Below are 19,451 nucleotides of genomic sequence, written 5' to 3'. Positions count from 1 at the left end.
GACGGACTTCGGTGGGGAAGCACCGGGGAACAGCTAGTTGGAGGACGAGGGGGTGGGGTGCCCCGCTTCTCGGAGGCCGAGGTCGCCCGGTGCGGCGACCGCCGATCTGATAAGCGAGCGGCCACTGGGTGACTCACAGGCGGGGAACGTCTGGGGCCTGGAGCCCCTGGACGGGGTGAGTCAGGCCCGGCAGGACGGACAGAACCAGCCGGAGATTTCATCAAGTTGCTCCGCGCGGCGAGCATCGTGTGCGTGTGCGTTGTTCATTCTGGGATTTTGCGCCTCATGTTGCCGGACCGCGGTCACCCTGGATGCCCGAAACACCGGGAAAAGTGCAGGTCACCCATGGACGCTCCGACAGCGAGACTGTGAGGAGCAACAGGACACAGACACTGTCCGTCCCCACAAAACAGGAACGACAGGGGCCAAACGTTCACGCCAGAACAGGCGACATGGACACGGGCATGTGTCCCACAGCCGGTCAGCGCTGGCCTGCTGCTGTGAACGGTGGCCAGGCCTGGATCAGTGACCTTGGTTTCCCCTGGGCCCTTCTGTCCCCGGACCCACCGGGACCCCACGTCACACCGGTCCCCACGCCTCCTCGGGCCCCGGGGCTGGGACGGTCTCTTGGGCTCCCCGGTTGGCTGACGTGGGGTTTTGGGGGGACGGGGCCGTGTTTGCAGGACGCGCTCTGTTGGGGTCTGTGCCACGATTCGAGCGGGGTTGTGGGTTTGGGGGAGAACCCAGGGGTGCCCGTCTCATCTCGTCACATCAGGGCACACACTCCCAGCACCGCCTGCCCCTGGAGGCTGACTCTGACCGCCTGGCTGAGGCGCGCTGGTCAGGTTGCGCCCATCTGTCCTGCCCCCCAACCCCCCCAGAGGGGAAGAAGGCCCCCGGCACAGCCCCAGGGGAGCAGTGGGGCCCTCCCCAACGGGGTGCCCAAACTCAGCAGGTGCGGTGCTCTTGCACGGCCACTGGCCACTCCCTCCGCATTCTGAGTCTCACCAGCCCTCGTTCATGCCAGTGGGCGCGGGCATGTGCGCGCCCGGGGTTACGGTCCGGTGCGGCCTTACCCGGCTCTGCACAAACTGTTCCAGTTCGGGCCACGGGGAGCTTTCATTGGCTCCTGTGACCACAGCTTTCAGTTAACCAATTGCTCATTGGCTGATGGGGGGAAACAGAGAGGACAAGGAGGTCCCTGGACAGCAAATAACATGTTACACACATGCAGACGTGCACCGCACATGCACACGCACAGGCAAGCACACATGTACACAGGCACACGCACGAGCATGTGAACACAGGCACGCACATGTACGCATATGCACATGCACACACACGGGCATGTAAATACATGCCCACATGCACACTCACAGGTGCACGCGCATGCACACCTATGCGTATGCACGCACACATGCACACACAGACACACACGGACACATGAATACATGTACATGAACATGAACACAAAGATGCACACTCATAGGGCACGTGAACACATGCACACATGTGCACACACCACAGCTGCACATATACTCACACGGGTATGTGAATACATGCGCACACATGCATACTCTTCCATGGACATGTGAACACATACATGCACATGCACATGAATGTGTGCGTGCACATATGCACACACACGTGCACACAAACACATGCACACTCCCACTCGCACACTTTGAGGCCCCGCGTTTCCTGGAGATGAAGACAGGAGGCAGCCGAGGCCTGCTGGCGGTGGGGCCGACCCTCCGACGGGTCCAGGGAGCGGACGGGACTGTGCGCACCGGGCCAGCCCTCGGAGCTGCAGCTCTGCTTCAGGGCCCTCCTGGCCCCCGCAGGCCGCCCGGGGAGCGGGGCGGCCACCACGGTGTCCAGGGGAGAGGGCGGAGGGGCTGAGGGCCGGGCACCGCCCGTGGCTTCCTCAGATGCCACTGCCTCGTGCAGAGGGGGTGTCGGAGTGGGGGGGTGCGGCTCAGCCCGGAGGACAGATGGCTGGTACCTGGGATCTGCCAGTGGGCACGGAAAGGGGCCGTGCTCAGAGGCCTGGTCCGTTCCCACGTGGCCGGTCACGGGGGGAGCCTGGCTATCTGCCCACGGGGGGGTTGGTGCCGCCTGGGAGGACACTGGGAGGTCACACAGCAGGTGCTCAGCAGAGGCAGGTCGGGACCCCAGCCTGCCTCTCACTCCAAACGTTTTTCTCCGGACTCGGCGCAGACTCGCCGTGGGCCACGCTGCTTCCCTCCCGAAGTGGAAGTGGGCAGGCCCCGCGCCAGGGGCCGGTCCCCGGGGAGAGGGCTCAGGCCCTGATGCACCCCTCCGGTCACAGCCGCGCCCAGCCTGGGCCACGCCCGGTGCCACCTGGGGCGACACCACAGGCCCGTGGCGGGGGACCCCCTCGTGCCCCTGCGGGCCAGGGCGGGTCCAGGAGCTCCCCACGGTGCCAGGTGCAGGAGAGCAGCTCCAGGCCCAGAGGCGCACGGGCGGCCACACCCCACGGCGGCGGTGGCCACACCCCACGGCGGCGGCCACACCCCACGGGCGGCGGCGGCCACACCCCACGGCGGCGGCCACACCCCACGGCGGCGGCCACACCCCACGGGCGGCGGCGGCCACACCCCACGGCGGTGGCCACACCCCACGGCGGCGGCCCTCCTGCACACCCGCCAGGCCTGGGCCCAGACGGTGGCTTCACCGCGTGTCCCCCCGCCCAGGTTGCCCCAGCGGCCCACTCAGCACGGCCCTTCCTGGGGTTCCATCGGAGGCCCAGGTGGGTGCGAGTCAGCCCCCCCGCGTGCCCTCAGGACGGCTCTGCTCCAAGGTACCCATCCTGCCTCTGAGGCGTCGCCAATCCAGTTCCCTTTTCAGAAATGTCCTTGTGACAATTGTCACAGCAGACAGCTCTTCTAGGGTGGGGTCCCCACGAGGCCTGCCCCCAGACCCCCATCCCCCCACCCCAGAGCCTCCCAGGACCGAGGCCCGGCAGGACTCACCCGGAGGTCCGGCCTCTGCTCGCACACTCCCGAGACGGGGAGCTCACCCCCTACCCCCCAGGCGCCCTCTCCTACTCACCCACCTCCTCCCAAGGGGTCCTCGCGGCCACACCCGGAGCGAGGCCGCGCCTGCTGGGCCAGGCCTCTGATGCCCACAAATGCCCTGGTGCCCTGGTGCCCTGGGCCAGGGCTGGGGCAGCAGGGGTGGCAGAGCGGGCCGCCGCCCCTCCCCTTCCTGCCTGCCCTTCCTTCCCGGCACCTGGCACCCGCTCAGTTCTCAGGGTGTGTTGACAGATGGGCGGGCACAGTCTACCTCCTGGGAGGGCAGCTGCCTCTGAGGCCCCGCCCAGCTGAAACCCCAGGGGGAAGGGAGAGGAGGGAGGGGAGGGGAGGGGAGGGGAGGGGAGGACGGGGAGGAGAGGAGAGGAGAGGAGAGGCGACCACCATGGGCCCTCGGCGTCGAGTCAGGGTGGCCAAATGCCAGATGCTGGTCACCAGCCTCTTTGTCCTGGTAACAGGCAGGTGGGGTGGGAGGGGGGGCCTCAGGGGAGAGGGTGGTGACCGTGTGCCTGGGCCTCCAGCACAGTGGCTCCCCCACGTACACCAGCCCATGGACACGCACCTGGGTCCCTGGTGGTGGGTGCCCAGGAGTGACCGTTGGGGTGGCTGCCCCTGTGGGTGGTGTCTGCCCCCCCACACCGGACAGCCAGAGGCCTGGAGGGGCCTGGGGTGGCGGGTGCACTGTGGGGGGGGGTTTGGGAGTGACGCCTGGGGGTTGCTGTCACAGGGGGGACTGGGGGCTGGGGCTGGGGGGCCCACTTCCCGCTGTGCAGAGTGAGCCAAGGTCCCTGGTTGTGTCTTTGGGGGAGGGGAGGGGGGAGTGTGTGTGTGTCGCCATGTGAGTGTGAGTGTGTGTGTGTGTGTGTCAGGGGGTCTGTGTGTGTGTTGGGGTGCCTGTGCCGGGGGTATCTGTGTGTGTCGGGGGGTATCTGGGCAAAGGCCTCCCTGAGACCACCCACCCCAGGGGAACACCGGGGGCTGAGCCTCTCGTATGGGACCAGGAGGCTGGAGGGAGCCCCCACTCTGGCTCTGCCCCCCCAGCTGCTGGGCCTCCTCGTGGCCACCATGGCGGCGCTCACCTCCTTCGGAGCCCACTTTGCCGTCTTCAGCCGTGTGGCCCCGGAGGGGTCCTCCTACCCGGCCCTGCACCGCTGGGGTAAGTGAGGCCTGGGGGCCGTGAGGGGCGGGGCGCAGGAGGCAAGGCCGCTGTGGGGGAGCCTGGGGGGGTGCAGCCCCCAGGGGGCGGGACGGGGACAGGCAGCGGGACCGGCCGCAGTGACCTGGATGCGGTGTCCCCACAGAGGGGGTGTCCCCACAGAGGGGGGCCCAGCCCGGGGGGGGGGGCCTTGAGCAGCTCCCAGGGACAGGGTCCCTCCAGGGCTTGACCTGAGATGAAAGCCCCTGGATGGGGTGTGGGGGACACTGAGGCCCACCGGGCTGGTGATGGCCCCAGCCCCAGGCCTGCGCCCCCCAGGCCCCACGTTTTAGCCTTAACCCTGAACCCCAGCCTCCTTGCAGGAAGCCTGGGTCTGGACTGATAAGCGGGCAGCCCCACGTGGCCACCTGCAGCTCGGGCATGGGGTGGGGGGAAGGGGGGGTGCATGTGGCTGCGGAGGCTCCAGCCAGTAGGGCAGGAAGCAGCGGTGGGGGCAGGGCCTCCTCCCTCCCTCGGGCCTTCTGAGTGTGGGTCCGGGTTGTGGCAGGAGGCGCTGCCCTGCCTGATAGGGAGACATGGCTCCCCCAGTCCAGCAACCCTCCCCCCCCGCCCCACTTCGGGTGGATTTCACACCAGGCTCTGTGCACGGGCACCCCTGACCCTCCTCTCTGCACCCAGCCTTCTTCGCAGGGATCAGCCTGGCCGGGCTCCTCACCCTGGGGGCGCTGCTGAGTGCCGCAGCCACTGTGCGGGAGGCCGGGGGCCTCATGGCCGGGGTGAGTCCTCCAGCCCCAGCCCCAGCCCCAGCCCCCAGCCCCAGCCCCAGCCCCAGCCCCCAGCCCCAGCCCCCAGCCCCCGGGGTGGGGGGGGGGGAGAATCAAGAATGTCAGGACTATAAGCCCAGGGAGCCTGCCTCTCCCCACAGTGGCCAACAGAACAGTGACTGGAGGGATGTGAGCCCCGCCAGGGCCCCTCCCCCTAGACACCAGGCAGGCCCCTCCCCCTAGACACCAGGCAGGCCCCTCCCCCTAGACACCAGACAGGCCCTCCCCTAGACACCAGACAGGCCCTCCCCCTAGACACCAGGCAGCCCTCCCCCTAGACACCAGGCAGGCCCTCTCCCCTAGATGCCAGACAGGGCCCCTCCCCCTAGACACCAGGCAGCCCTCCCCCTAGACGCCAGGCAGGCCCCTCCCCCAGATACCAGGCAGGCCCCGCCCCCTAGACCACAGCCAGGACCCCTCTGCCCAGGCCAAGAAGGACCCCTCCACCCAAACCAGTCAGGGTCCCCCTCGGTGGGCCAGCCCCCCGGCCCTCCTTCAGGGAATCACCTCGGCCCGTAAGAGGCAGAGTCGGCCCCCCAGGCCTGGGCGCCTTTCCCGACGGCCCGGGAGAGTCCGGTTCTGTTAGACGGAGGCCGGGTTTCAGGCGCCTTTCCTCTCCTGTTCGAAGAGGCCAGGTGAGGCCGCAGAAGGCGCCCCTGCCCGGCCATCCCCCGAGGTCTGGGTCTGAGCAGTCGCCCCAGGTGGACTGCACCCCAGCTCCTCCTGAGTCCCCCACCGCCCTGTGCAGCTATCCGCGGGGCCTCCCCAGCCCCCCAGGCCTCACAGCAGTGGCCGGTGTTGTCCCCACACCTGCCCACCTGGGTCCCCACAGACCTGGGCCAGCTCGGGCTCCCCCTCTCTCCCCTGCTCCCCCAGCTACCACCTGGCGTGTGTTCAGTGCTCGGGGTATATGGGGTCCAGCCCCCCCCCATTCCAGCCAGGAGGCCCCTGCTTTGCTGTGGAAGCCAGTGGGGAGGGGGGCTGTGCTTCCCCAGGGGGTTCTTGCCCCGCCTGTGCCATCCATGTTTGTTGAGTGACTCCTGGTTGTAACTCTCTCCAAGGGCAGGGACAGGGTCACCCCTCGGAGCTGCGGCCCCAGCCCCAACCAGGGCCTCACGGGCAGGACAGGGCTGGGCAGGGCCGGCTGGGTGTCCACCCTGACTCCAGCCCATGCAGAGCTCAGGGCAGCGATTTCCAACCTAGAAATGTAAGACATGCCACATCTGGCTACCAGGGACCTCTGTCCCTAAGGTTGTCAAATACAAAATGACAGTGGCGCCCTGGCCGGTGGATAGAGCGTCGGCCTGCGGACTGAAGGGTCCCGGGTTCGATTTCGGCCAAGGGCACATGCCTGGGCTGCGGGCTCCATCACCCCCCAGTGGGGGGCGTGCAGGAGGCAGCCGATCGATGATTCTCTCTCATCATTGATGTTTCTATCTCTCTATCTCTCTCCCTTCCTCTCTGAAATCAATAAAAAAATATATTTTACTAGGTGTACCGGTTAATAATGCGGATTTTTTTCAATAGATGGAGTTACACGTATGTTGATATATATGCAATTTGATATGTAGGCTATTTTGTTGTATTGACAAGAAGCTTCAAAACTCCATATGTCAAATTTTCTGAAGGTGGTAACATCATAGATATTTTTACGCTTAAAAATGTCGAATTTCGTGCCCCAAAAAAGAGCATTTGCAGGAAGTTTTAATTCATTATTTTGAAGAAAAGTGCTACTGAAAGCTTCGGGAAGCTTATGGTGAACATGCTCCATCTCAAGATACTTGTGAACGCTGGTTTAATAAACGCTTTAAAAGTCATGATTTCGATGTGAAAGACAAAGAACGTCCAGGTCAACCGAAAACGTCTGAAGACCAACAATGACGAGCATTATTGGATGAAGATGCGTGTCAAACTCAAAAACAACTTGCAGAAAGATTAAACGTTGCTCAGCAAACAATTTCCGATCGTTTACAAGCAATGGGAAAGATTTTAAAGGAAGGAAAATGGGTGCCACATCAACTGAACGAAAGACAAATGGAAAACCGAAAAGTCATCAGTAAAATGTTGCTTCAACGGCACGAAAGAAAGTCTCTTTTGCATTGAATTGTGACTGGCGATGAAAAGTGGATTTATTCTGAGAATCCCAGACGCACAAAATCATGGGCTGATCCAGGTCAACCATCAACATCGACTGCCAGGCCAAATCGCTTCGGAAAGAAGACGATGCTCTGCGTTTGGTGGGATCAGGAAGGTGTGGTGTATTATGAGCTTCTAAAACCAGGTGAAACCATTAATACTGATCGCTACCAACAACAAATAATCAATTTGAACCACGGTTAGATAGTAAAATGATCATAATGGGCCAGAAGACACGGCAAAGTAATTTTGCTTCATGATGACGCAACATCACACACTTCAAAACCAGTTAAAGACACGTGAAAAGATCTTGCCTGGGAAGTATGAACCCACCCGCCGTATTCACCAGATCTTGCTCCTTCAGATGACCACTTGTTCTGATCGATGGCACACGCACTTTCTGAGCAGCACTTCAAAACGTACGAAGAAGTGGAAAATGGGTCTCTGAATGGTCTGCCTCAAAACAAGAAAAGTTCTATTGGGATGGTACCCACAAATTACCTGTAAGATGGGGAAATGTGTAGCTAGCGATGGACATTACTTTGAACAAAGCACTTTTTAAAAAATATATTTTATTGATTTTTTACAGAGAGGAAGGGAGAGGGATAGAGAGTTAGAAACATCGATGAGAGAGAAACATCCATCAGCTGCCTCCTGCACACCTCCTACTGGGGATGTGCCCGCAACCAAGGTCCATGCCCTTGACCGGAATCGAACCTGGGACCTTTCAGTCCGCAGGCTGACGCTCTATCCACTGAGCCAAACCGGTTAGGGCTGAACAAAGCACTTTTGATGTTTCTCTTGAAATTATCGTGTTTTCTTTGATTACAAAACCCACATTATTAACCGGTATCCACATTATTAACCAGTACACCTAGTTAAAAAAAAAAAAAAGAAAAAAAAAGAGAGACAATGGCCAACACAGCAATAGCCATCAGGTGTGAATGAATCAGAATTATACCTTTATATTTCTGGTCAGATCGGCAAAATATATTTTTCGGTGTGCCGCAGAATTTTATTACTTATTTTATGTGCCATGAGGTGAGAGAGGTTGAAAATCGCTGACCTAACCGCTGAGCCAGGTGCTGGAGGGAGGGAAGCCAACCGGGCAGTGGCCTGTCCCCGCAGAGGGGAGCCCTCAGGTGAGGGGCCAGCCAACAGGGCGCACAGTAGGGCAGGCTGCCCGCGGGGGGCCAGAGCCCCTGTGGAGTCCCGGGGAGGAGGCCTGCAGAGGCCAGCAGCGGCCACCAGGGGGCGACGTGGTGCTGGCTTCAGGCAGCAAACCATGTTGCTTGTCCCGGGGCTCAAGGCCTGTTCTTAGCTCAGCCAGGCACCAGGGTGTCCCCAGCTCCCCTGACCCCTGACCTCTGCGGGCAGGGGTTCAGGCAGCACCTGGGACGGCAGCAGGGCTGTTCCGTGGGTGTGGTGTGTCCGGTCCCTGCCCGTGGACCACCTGGCTCTCCGATACCTGCTCGCTAAGCTGTCTGCGTGTGCGTGTGTGTGTGTGTGTGTGTGTGTGTGTGTGTGTGTGTTTTGTCCTGCTTGTGTGTGCACGCGCGTGTGTGTGTGAGCACATATGAAGCAGCTGGGGAGCGCGGAGATCTTTCCCAAAGTGACAGGCGCCCGGCGGCCCCCCTTCCCGCCCCGCCCCCGGCCCCGGCCTCTCTCCAGCGCGGCCTCCGGGACAGGAAACGCGAGCCTGCAGGCTGAGCCCAGCGCCTGGAAGGCTGGAGGGAGCCATGTGGACGTGTTTCGGGTTTTTGTTCAGAATGAGGAGGGGGACACCCTGGCCACACCAGCAGCCCGAGCCCGGGGGCGGCCTCAGGGGTCCATGGCCCATCCTCGGCCCACAGCCCCTTCTGCAGGGTGGCGGCGGGGAGCCGTGGGTGGGGGATGCTGTCTTGGAGGAAATGCCGCTCCCCTGAGCTGGCTCGGGGGCCCCCAGCCTGGGAGGCAGCCTTGAGCGATGGGTTCCAGATGGGGAAGGTGGCCCTCAGCCAGCCAGGGAGGAGGAGGAGGCGGCGGCAGAGGGAGGAGGAGGAGGAGGGAGAGGGAGGAAGAGGAGAGAGGAGAGGGGAGGAGGGAGATGGGGAGGAGGGAGGAAGAGGAGGAGGAACGAGAGAGAGGAAGAGAGGGAGGGAGAGGAAAGGAGAGAGAAGAGGGAGGAGGGAGAGGGAGGGGGGAAGGAGGAGGCGACCTCAAGGCCGCCTGAGACGCAGGGAAGAAGGGGGGGCCCGGTGCCCACACTAGAGTTTGGGGGCTGGTGGGTGGTCCACCCTTGAGCCACCCCCCAACACACACACACACACACACACACACACACACACACACACACACGAGCTATTTCTCTGCCCCCGCCTGGCCCGGCCGGTGTCTGTGGGTCTGTCTGCATCTGCAGGCACCTCTCTAGTCAATTGGTCATGGACTCCCGGGTGTCTCCCCCACGCGAGGCACAGCGTGCCCCGGCTGTGGGCCGTCCCGGAGGGAGGGGAATGCCGTCACCCAGGCAGCCACTCACTCGGGGTGGGGAGAGGGGTGCCGGCTGCTGCTTGGGCCTGTGGACCCCGCAGACACGGTGTGTGTGGTCAGTGGCCGGACCGGCCGGGCCGAGTCTGTGGTGACCCCCTGCAAGGCCCCACAAAGGGCTCAGGGGCACCAGTGCATTGTCAGGGGAGGGTCCCCGATGTTCAGTGGTTTCTGCAAGTTCAGAGGCCTGACCCCGAGAGAGAGGGGCAGAGAGGGAGGCGTGGCTGGACCCATGTTCTCCAGGGACCGCCGCCTCCTCCAACATTGGGGTCCCGGCCGTGGTGAGAGTGAGGGGATCGGGGCCCATGGCCCCGGGGAGGAGCAGGGTGTGACGGAGGGAGGGTTGACCTGGGTGGGTCCATGAACCAGGAGGTCAGGGTTCGATTCCCCGTCAGGGCACGTGCCCGGATTGCGGGCTCCATCCCCAGTGTGGGGCGTGCAGGAGGCAGCTGATCCATGACTCTCATCATTGATGTCTCTCTCTCTCTCCCTGTCCCTTCCTCTCTGAAATCAATAAAGATATATTTAAACAAACAAACAAACAAACAAACAAAAGATAAGCCAGCTGTCCCTGCTGAGGCCCCGCCATGGCAAAGGTCACATCCTCCCAGGCCCAGGTCCAGGGTTAGGGTCAGGGTTAGGGTTAGGGTTAGGGTTAGAGTCAGGGTTAGGGTTAGGGTTAGGGTCAGGGTTAGGGGTAGGGTTAGGTTAGGGTTAGGGTTAGGTTAGGGTTAGGGTTAGGTTAGGGTTAGGGTTAGGGTTAGGTTAGGGTAAGGTTAGGGTTAGGGTTTGGGGTTAGGGTTAGGTTAGGGTTAGGGTTAGGGTCAGGGTTAGGGTTAGGGTTAGGGTTAGGGTCAGGGTTAGGGGTTAGGGTTAGGTTAGGGTTAGGGTTAGGGTTAGGCTCAGGGTCAGGGTCAGGGTTAGGTTAGGGTCAGGGTTAGGGTTAGGGTTAGGGTCAGGGTCAGGGTCAGGGTCAGGGTTAGGGTCAGGGCCCTCCCAGGGCAGTCGCAGTGGGCGGGGTCTGTCATGCCAGGGATCCCCTCCGTCCTTAGGCCAGGAGGTGGGGGTGGGGTGGGCACTGCCAGCCACAGGCCCTGGGGAGCCACCACTAGTGATGTCAGAGGGTTCCGAGAAGGGCCCGCGGAGGGTGGAGCCTGTGTGCCTGCCCCGGGCGTGGGGAGTGGGGCTCAGGGGCTCCTGACCACGTGCACCCCTCTCCCCAGGGCTTCCTGTGCTTCGCGCTGGTCTTCTGTGCCCTGGTGCAGGGGGCCTTCTGGGGACTCCGCAACCCCACCCAGGTGAGTGCCCCTCCGCCCCACGCTGAGCGGAGGGCCCAGGCTCCTCCCAGCCGGTCACTAGAGGAGATGGGCGGGCGGTTGGGGACCACTGTGGGGCCCTTCTCCGCCTGGGGGTGGGGTGGGAACAGCACCTCCCAGGAGAAGGAGGGGAGACAGGTACAGGCCTTGGACCTCCCCACCCCCCAGGGCCCCTCATTCCTGCCCCTCCTGGTCCAGGAAGATGGCTCCCAGGAGTTGGGGGAAGGGAGGAGGGGAGGGCTGTCCCCCTCAGGGGTGGATTAGGGGGAGGCGGTTTCCCGAAGATCCACTGAGGGGTCTGCACTCCGATGGGGCCCTTGGGGCGGGGCTGGGGCTCTAGGCGGTGGGCGGACAGGGCATGCAGGCCCCACTCCAGGCCCGGGCCCCACCTGCCTGGAGCCGGCTGCCAGGTGATGGGGCGGAGTCTGCGCGTGGGAGGACAGAGGCCAGGAGGGGGAGGACTCACCCCGGCAGAGCCCAGGGCTCATTGCCCCGAGTCAACGCTTCTTTTCCCTTCCCTGCCCAAGGGTCACCCTGGCATCCCTCGGGGTCACGCACCTGTGACCAGATCAGAAAAAGGACGCCCCTGGCTTCTGGAGGGGCTCGAAGCCCCTAGGGGCGGCCGTGGCTCTCGGCGGGGCAGGCCAGCCGTCTTGCTTGGACCTGCGTTGGGGCTCACAACCCCCATCCCCCCAGCTGCGGTCTGGGTCACAGCGTGGGTGGTCCGGGTCCAGACAGCTGCCAGGACGCCCGGGGGCCCCGCCCAGCTCTCCTGGGGTGCCGCAGCCCCTCCACCCTCTCCTCTCGGACTCTGTGTCTGAAGCCCCGGGGGAGTCCCTGCTGCAGGGACAGCCACAGGCCGCCGTCCAGCTGGGGCTCCGCCAGAGCAGGGGGTGGTGAGGGCTGAGGGCTCCCGGCTGGGCCTCCTCCCTGTCCCACCCCTGCCACCAGCCCCACAAAAACCGCCCTGGGCTGGCCCGTGCTCGGACCGACGCTCGGGATCACTCAGGGGCCGTGGTTGGGTGGACCCCAGCTGCCCTCTGAGCGGCCTTGTGAGTGTCCAGGCCAGCCGTGGGCAAACTACGGCCCGCGGGCCGGATCCGGCTGTTCTATCCGGTTCTCTTGCTCTCCCCTCCGCTCCTTTACTTTGAATTTATATTAGTTCACACAAACACTCCATCCATGCTTTTGTTCCGGCCCTCCGGTCCAGTTTAAGAACCCATGGTGGCCCTCGAGTCAAAGAGTTTGCCCACCCCTGGTCCAGGCCCAGGTGGCAGGAGGTGGCCGGGGTGAAGGCTTCAGAGTCCGGGCTCGGCCCTCCACCGGCTTTGGGCGGCTCGTTCCCCGGACGGGGATCCCTCGTCTGTAAGAGGCACTGCTGCACGGCGGGGTGGGCCCCACATCAGTGAGCCCCACATCAGTCCTCCATCGAAGGGGACTGTGGTGTTTGGTGCCAGGGCCTGGGCAGGCCGAGCCTCCCTCCTGTGCCCCCACCTGGGACGTGGCAGGCCCCGTGGCCTCGGGACAACATAGGCCAAACAGGTCGAGCCAGGCTCCTTTGCCGACGAGGTCCTGTGAGCAGGGACGCTGTCTGCTCTGTGGGGTCCAGAGCCTCACCCTAACCCTAACCCTAACCCTAACCCTAAACCTAAACCCTAACCCTAAAACCCTAACCCTAACCCTAAACCCTAACCCTAATCCTAACCCTAAACCCTAATCCTAACCCTAATTCTAACCCTAACCCTAACCCCTAACCCTAAAACCCTAACCCTAACCCTAACACTAACCCTAACCCAAACCATAATCCTAACCCTAACCCTACCCTAACCCTAACCCTAACCATAATCCTAACCCTAACCCCTAACCCTAACCCTAAACCCTAACCCTAACCATAATCCCTAACCCTAAACCTAACCCTAACCCCTAACACTAACCCTAAACCCTAACCCTAATCCCTAAACCCTAACCCTAACCCTAAAACCCTAACCCTAACCCTAACCCTCTAACCCTAACTCTAATCCCCTAACCCTAACCCCCTAACCCTAACTCTAACCTAACCCTAACCCTAAAACCCTAAACCTAACCCTAACCATAATCCCTAACCATAATCCCTAACCCTAACCCTAACCCTAACCCTAAAACCCTAACCCATAACCCTAACCCTAACCCTAAAACCCTAATCCTAACCCTAAAACCCTAACCACTAACCCTAACCCCCATCCCCTCTGCCTCCCCCTGACCCTCCGCTGAATAAAGAGGGTCAGGCCAGCTCACGCAGGGCCATCCTACAGACAGGAAACCCCAGGACAGAGGAGGCAGGCGGCTGCGGCTTCCGGTGGCCCCGAAGCCAGGCTGCAGATCCGGCGGGTGGGGGAAGGGGCCTGGCCGGCGCCCAGAGCTGGCGGGGCCAGTGGTGTGGGGACGGGTGGCCGTGCAATGAATGCCGAATGAGGAGGCGATTAATTACGCCAGCCGCAGCCGGAGGGCCGCAGCCGGAGAGCCGCAGCCTGAGAGCCCAGCTCGGTCCCCAGGCGCATGGGAGATGAATTGCCGGCTCCGCTGAATAATTCATTGGAGGAGTGAGTGCGCGGCCGGCCGGAGGCTGAGAGGCGCTGTCCTCAGCTCCCAGGTCTGGCCCGTCCCCACCTCACCTTGAGGCCACGCTTCTCCCGACTGTCCCTGGGGCAGCAAGGACTGTGGGCCCCATGAGCGGGTCTGCAGAGCCCCCCGCAGCCCCCACAGGCCCCCCCCTGCAGGTTTAGCCAACAGTGGGGGTTGGGGCACAGCCCAGAGTGGCCAAGCCCAGGCCGAAGGCCGGGAAGGGGGGACGTGGACTCCCCTGGTACCTGATCTGAGGACCCCATCCTGAGGGCACCCCTGGAGCTCTGGAAGATGAGCTTAAAGCGAGGCGCCCTGGCAGGGAGCACCCAGATGTCAGGACCCGCAGCCTCCACACCCCCTGGACACGGTGATGGGGGTGGATGCCCAGGTCTGCAGGGAGAGTCCAGCCTGGCCCCCCCCCCGAGCGGGCCTGGGGCCTTGGGCAGGGGACGTGGGGGTGTGACCGTGACACGCTGGCCCTGGGGCCCCGGCCTAGTGGGGGGTGTCCCAGCTGGCCTCCTGGTCACAGCCACCTGCCCGGCGGACCCAGGCCAGCTCCACCAGGGCCCATCGGCACCAGGAGCTCCTCCCCCGAGGACACAGTAGCCCGGCAGGTCCCCACCCTCATTTCCCTGGGAGACAGGCCCCCGAGGACACAGTAGCCCGGCAGGTCCCCACCCTCATTTCCCTGGGAGACAGGAGGGTCAGGGCCCCCAGCCAGGCCCTCCAGCCCAGGGTGCTGTCCCTCCCGACGCGGGGGAGGCAGCGGCTGGGTTTGAGTTTGGGACGACGCACAGCGTGTCTCATGAGGAAGGTTAGTCAGCGCCGGAGCCGTGTTCCGGACAGAAGTCCATCTGGTTCCTATTGGGCTTCGGAAAAGGCTGGTCCACACAGCCCCACTGCCCGCCTGCTGGCTGACCCAGCCCTCCAGGGGGCAGGGGGAGGGGCGGGGGGCTGCCCCTCCTTTCCGAACGGCGGGTGTTAGTGGCCGGAGCAAGGCATCGGTGCTCCGTTCACCCCAGCCCTTTGGGGCACCCCGTGCACCCGTCAGCATGTCCCAGCTTGGGGTGGCGTGGGGTGCAGGGAGGTGATGGAGGGCTCAGGTCTCTGCGGTGGGAAGGGAGGCCTCAGAGGGCAGGGGAATTCAGAGGCCTCGCCTGGGCCAGGAGACCAGCACCCAGAGCAAGCACGGAAGTCTTCCTGGAAGAGGCGAGATGCCAGTGTGTCTTTGAAGGAGTCACATGGCCAGGGCAAGGCATTCCGTTTGGGGGGGGGGCAGCACGGGGAAAGACACAGCAGGGGTGGTGAGGTGGGTCGAGGCAATGAGGTCAGGGTGCCGGGGCAGGCAGAGTCCAGCCAGGCCTGTTGACATTGGATACCCTTCTCCTCTGTCCTCTGCCCCAGGGCCTTTGCTGGCCAGAGCTGGCCCTGCGGGCCCGCGGCTTCCCCTGGCCAGGAGCCCGGCTGCTTGGGGGGCTTCCTGAAAGGCACGGACGTCCTGGGGAAATGCCCACAGCACCCTCACACGTAGCTACTCCGCCCAGGCCCGGCTCTGCCTGCCCCGCTGCCCGTGGCCACACACAGAAGCAGAGGACACCCCCCTCGGCCAGCCCTCCACGCTCCGCAAGCCCAGAGCTGGGGTCTCTGGCTTATCCTCCAGGGCCCCCCGGGAGCAGGAGTGGCATTGACAGCCGTTCTCGGGCACAGGGAGGTCCCCGCAATTGAAGTCTGGGGGAACCCCTGTGACCGGGAACCTAGGAGAGCCGGGGAGCTCGCCCGGCGGAGGGCGGATGGAAGGGAGGGGGGGGCCTTGGACACCCCTCAGCAGCAGGGCCCAGGCCCGCCCTGGGGGCTTCATGGAGACCCTCTGGGTGCAGGTGGAGGATGCCATGCTGGACACCTACGACCTGGTGTACGACCAGGCGGTGACGAGCCCGTCCAGCGCCCGGCGGCAGGAGCTGGCCGCCATCCACGACACGGTGAGCGGTGAGCGTGGTGAGGGGGTCCATCAGCCTCCCCATGTGGACCCTGATCCAGAAAATGGGCTCGGGGCGGCCCCCAGCCAGCGGCCCAGGCCGGGGGCTGAGCCGGGGACCCAGGCCACAGGCCACGGACGCCACCGGGACAAGAGCTCAGGCCACCACCCAATCCGTGGGTCCAGAACAAAGTGAAAGGCCCCCTGTCCACAGGTGATGGCGGGTGGCAAGCCGGGGATGGCACGGCATTAAGCAGGCCCGTGAGAGCAGGGGCCGCAGCCCATGAGGCTGCCCAATGCCTGGTGCCTCCCCCCCCCGCCCCCCCGGGGCAGTCGCCCTGAGCCCTGTCCTGGTCCCTGCCTGACCCTGCCTCGTCAGCTGGTCTCTCTGCCTTGGTTCCCCGTCTCCGCCCAGGAACCCTGGGGTCCTAAGGCCCCTCTGTCTGTCCTTGCAGTTCCTGTGCTGTGGGAAGAGCTCCCCCTCCGGCCTCCTGGGCAGTGCGGAGGCCGACCTGTGCCGGGGACAGGAGGCGGCCACCCAGGTGAGGGGGAGGGCCCACGCTGGGGGCTCAGCCCCCGACCAGTGCCTCTGCCTCCCCTTAGCCTCCCCCAGACCCTGGGGGACCAGCCCCTGCTGGGCTCGGGGAAGGCTGAGGAGGGACAGGAGGCTGCAGGGGGGTGGCTGGGCGGGTGTGCCTGACCCCGGCACAGGCCGGGTCCTCCTCCACTGGACGCGGGCCCCGTGCTCCATCAACTCCTTCATTCCTCCAGCTCCCAGCTGGCAGGCTCCCCGGGGCCAGGCGCAGCGCCAGGCGCCAGACCCCGCCCTCAGAAGCCTCCAGAGGCGCGGGGGTTGGAGGTGATCAGGGCTAAGGGTGCCGAGCAGAGGCGGTCAGCCTGCGGGGGGCGGGGGAGGGGGACGCAGGCGTCCTGAGGGCCCCCGGAGGAGCTGAGGGCATTCCTCAGAGGAGGCATGCCCGCCGGACGGCCGGCCTGCGCCAACCTGGCCGCAGAGGCTCCAGGGAGACCAGAAGCAGGAAGCCCCTCCTTCCCTAAGGCCTAGCGAGGGCCTGGCACTCGCCCTCCCGCTGCCCCGCGGCCTCCCCGCCCCGCCCCCTCCGGGAAACAAATCTACCCTATCGCTCTGGCTCCTGGCCTCCCTCCAGGAAACAGACAGGAAGATGCAAATGGCAGGGCCAGGGAGGGAGGCGGCCCCAGCACCTTCCCCAGGGGGCTGCCTGCCGGAGGGTCAAGGGCTGAGAGTGGGGGAGGCTGGTTCCTGCCCCCCAAGGAGAGGCGAGGCCTGCGTTCCTCAGGCACCTCCAGGCCTCCGGGTGGGGACAGGGGCAGCACAGGAGGGGGGCACAGGCACTGGGCCTGCCGTCTGCAGAGCCACCCCGGCGGGGAGGGCGGGCAGGTAGGCATGTGTCCTGGACCATGGTCTGTCCAGGGCTGCCTTCCCAGAAAAGTGGGCCACATGGAGAGACGGGACTGATTAGGGTTCCTTTTCTTTCTTTTTAAATATATTTTTATTGACTTCCGAGAGGAAGCGGGGAGGGAGAGATAGAAACTTCAATGATGAGGGAGAATCACTGATCGGCTGCCTCCTGCACGCCCCCCACTGGGGATCGAGCCCAAGTGTCCTGACCGGGAATCGAACCGTGACCTCCTGGTTCATAGGTCGATGCTCCACCACTGAGCCACGCTGGCCGGGCTAGGGTTCATTTTCCCAACGGGCACCCCGGCCAGGCTGCAGGGCTGCGCCCAGAGATCTGGGGTGGCTTCCTGGGTGAGACAAACCTGGGTGCCGGCTGCCCCCAGGAGCCAGAGGCCCCGACTTCGAGGGCAACCTAACTCCCCCGACACCAAGTGTGAGCAGGGCGTGTGGGCAGATGGACAGACAGACAGCCACCAAGTCAGCCTCCCCTTCCTCCTCACCCCGCTGCCCGTCCTTGCCTTTGGCCCCGGCGGGCACTGCAGGCCCCCGGCAGGGAGGAGCGGGCGGGAGGGGCCACCTTACTGCCTCCCCGCAGGACTGCCTGCAGGGCGTCAGGAGCTTCCTGAGGACACACGGACACATCGCCTCCGCCCTGACCAGCGTGGGCCTGGCCTGCATGGTACCCGCTTGCCCTCCCCCACCGCCCCTCCCACCCCCAGCAGGAAGGCCAGGGCTGACCCCAAGCAGGTGGTCTGGGGTGGAGGTCCTGCCTCTCTCCCTCCCCTAGACAGGGGGGACCCTGCGGAACCCGGGGAGGCGGGAGCCCCTCCCGGGAGCCGCTGGCCCAGGTGCCGCCCTCCCAGGTGTACGCGATGCTGCTCAGCTCCTTCCTCTGGTTCGCCATCCGCTCCGGCCGCAGCTTGGACCGAAGAGGGACCTATGTGCTGAGGCCCCGGTAGGCCCCCCCCCGCCCCGCCCCCTGCATGGACCCCAGAGCCAAGGGCCAGGCTGATGTTCTAGAACAGTGGTCGGCAAACTCATTAGTCCACAGAGCCAAATATCAACAATACAACGATTGAAATTTCTTTTGAGAGGCAAATTTTTTAAACTTAAACTATATAGGTAGGTACATTGTTATTAACTTAATTAGGGTACTCCTAAGCTGGCCTTTGCTAAAAACTCAAGGGGCCAAAGAGCCGCATGTGGCTCGCGAGCCGCAGTTTGCCGACCACTGTTCTAGAAGACCCCGGCCACACGGAGGGGGACGGGCATTGGGGAAGGTGCCAGACCCACATGCACGCCACTCTACGGCCCGTCTGCGGGCACAGGGACCGCCTCTCCCCGCGGGTCCCCAGCTGCACCAAGACCTGACCTCACAGGCGCCCTGTCCCCCAGCACCGTGACGGGTGCTCCCGGCCCCCAGATTACGGCCCCGGGCAGGGTCTGTGACCCTGGGCAACCCCCGGGCTCCCCAGGCACAGGGAGCAGAGAGGACGCAGGCCCAGCAGCCACTTCCTCCACTCACCCCGCCTGGTCCCTCCTGGCCACGGGGTCCCCGCGCTGCCCCGGCACCTCGCCTGCCCCTCCGGGTCCCAGAACAGCCTCCTGGCGCCTCTGCTTCTCAGAGCCCGAGGCCGCCAGTCCCAGGAGCTCGGCTTCTTCAGGCGCTCTGGGGGGACCCCCGCCCTTCGCCACCTGGACGACCTTTGGGGCCCAGGAGGACCCTCGGGGGACCCTCGGCTGCTCCAGGACAACTGATGCTGCTTCACAGCCGGGGCCGCCCACAGAGGTGACAAGGCCCAGCAGCCCCATCCCCTCACTGAGATGTGAGCCGTGCCCTCCACATGGAGGTGGGACAGGGACGGGGACCGGGAGGCCGGCCAGAGAGAGACGCGGCCCCATTTCAGCAGACGGGGGCGGGGTCGGCGTCACGCACGGACTCAGGGGGGCAAGCTGGGAATGGAGTCCAAACGGGGCAGCCAGCCCTGGCCGGGGTGGCTCCGTGGATAGAACGTCGGCCTGTGGACGGAAGGGTCCCAGGTTCAATTCCCGTCAAGGCACAGGCCCGGGTTGTGGGCTCGGTCCCCAGTGGGGGGGCGTGCAGGAGGGCAGCCAATCAATGATTCTCTCACCACCGATGTTTCTGTCTCTCTCCCTCTCCCTTCCTCGCTGACATCAATAAAAATACGTTTTAAAAACCCTGTAAAAATGTATATGGCAGCAGCAGGTGAAGACATGTCGGCGGGAGCGGTAGGCTGCTCCTCCCGGGCACGGCCCCCAGGTCCCGTTCTCACAGTCCCCCCTCTCCCTTTCCGGTGGCGTGACCCCGTCTTCGTTGCAGAGGACGCTGAAGCATGAAGACCTTCATCGCTCCGGCCCTGGCCTTCACCCACCTTCACGGCCAGGGGTGCAGGATGGGGGGA

At 64.2% G+C, this 19,451-nt stretch overlaps 1 protein-coding gene across 1 annotated transcript; it reads left to right on the top strand.

Annotated features, from left to right (window-relative positions):
* The first annotated feature begins 3,391 nt into the window (after positions 1 to 3,391).
* On the top strand, positions 3,392 to 19,232 carry TSPAN32 (tetraspanin 32). Its single transcript, XM_080640075.1, has 9 exons — positions 3,392 to 3,507; positions 4,098 to 4,212; positions 4,891 to 4,988; positions 10,922 to 10,996; positions 15,493 to 15,594; positions 16,046 to 16,132; positions 17,624 to 17,707; positions 17,892 to 17,983; positions 18,654 to 19,232. The coding sequence occupies exons 1-9, from the start codon at positions 3,442 to 3,444 to the stop codon at positions 18,784 to 18,786; spliced, it is 852 nt and encodes a 283-aa protein (XP_080496201.1). The 5' UTR covers positions 3,392 to 3,441; the 3' UTR covers positions 18,787 to 19,232.
* The last annotated feature ends 219 nt before the right edge of the window (positions 19,233 to 19,451 follow it).

Source organism: Plecotus auritus, assembly GCF_963455305.1.
Source record: "Plecotus auritus genome assembly, chromosome: 9".
In the NCBI taxonomy this organism is placed as follows: Eukaryota; Metazoa; Chordata; class Mammalia; order Chiroptera; family Vespertilionidae; genus Plecotus; species Plecotus auritus.
Note: the sequence above shows the minus strand (reverse complement) of the source record. Positions and strands in the feature narration are given on the sequence as shown.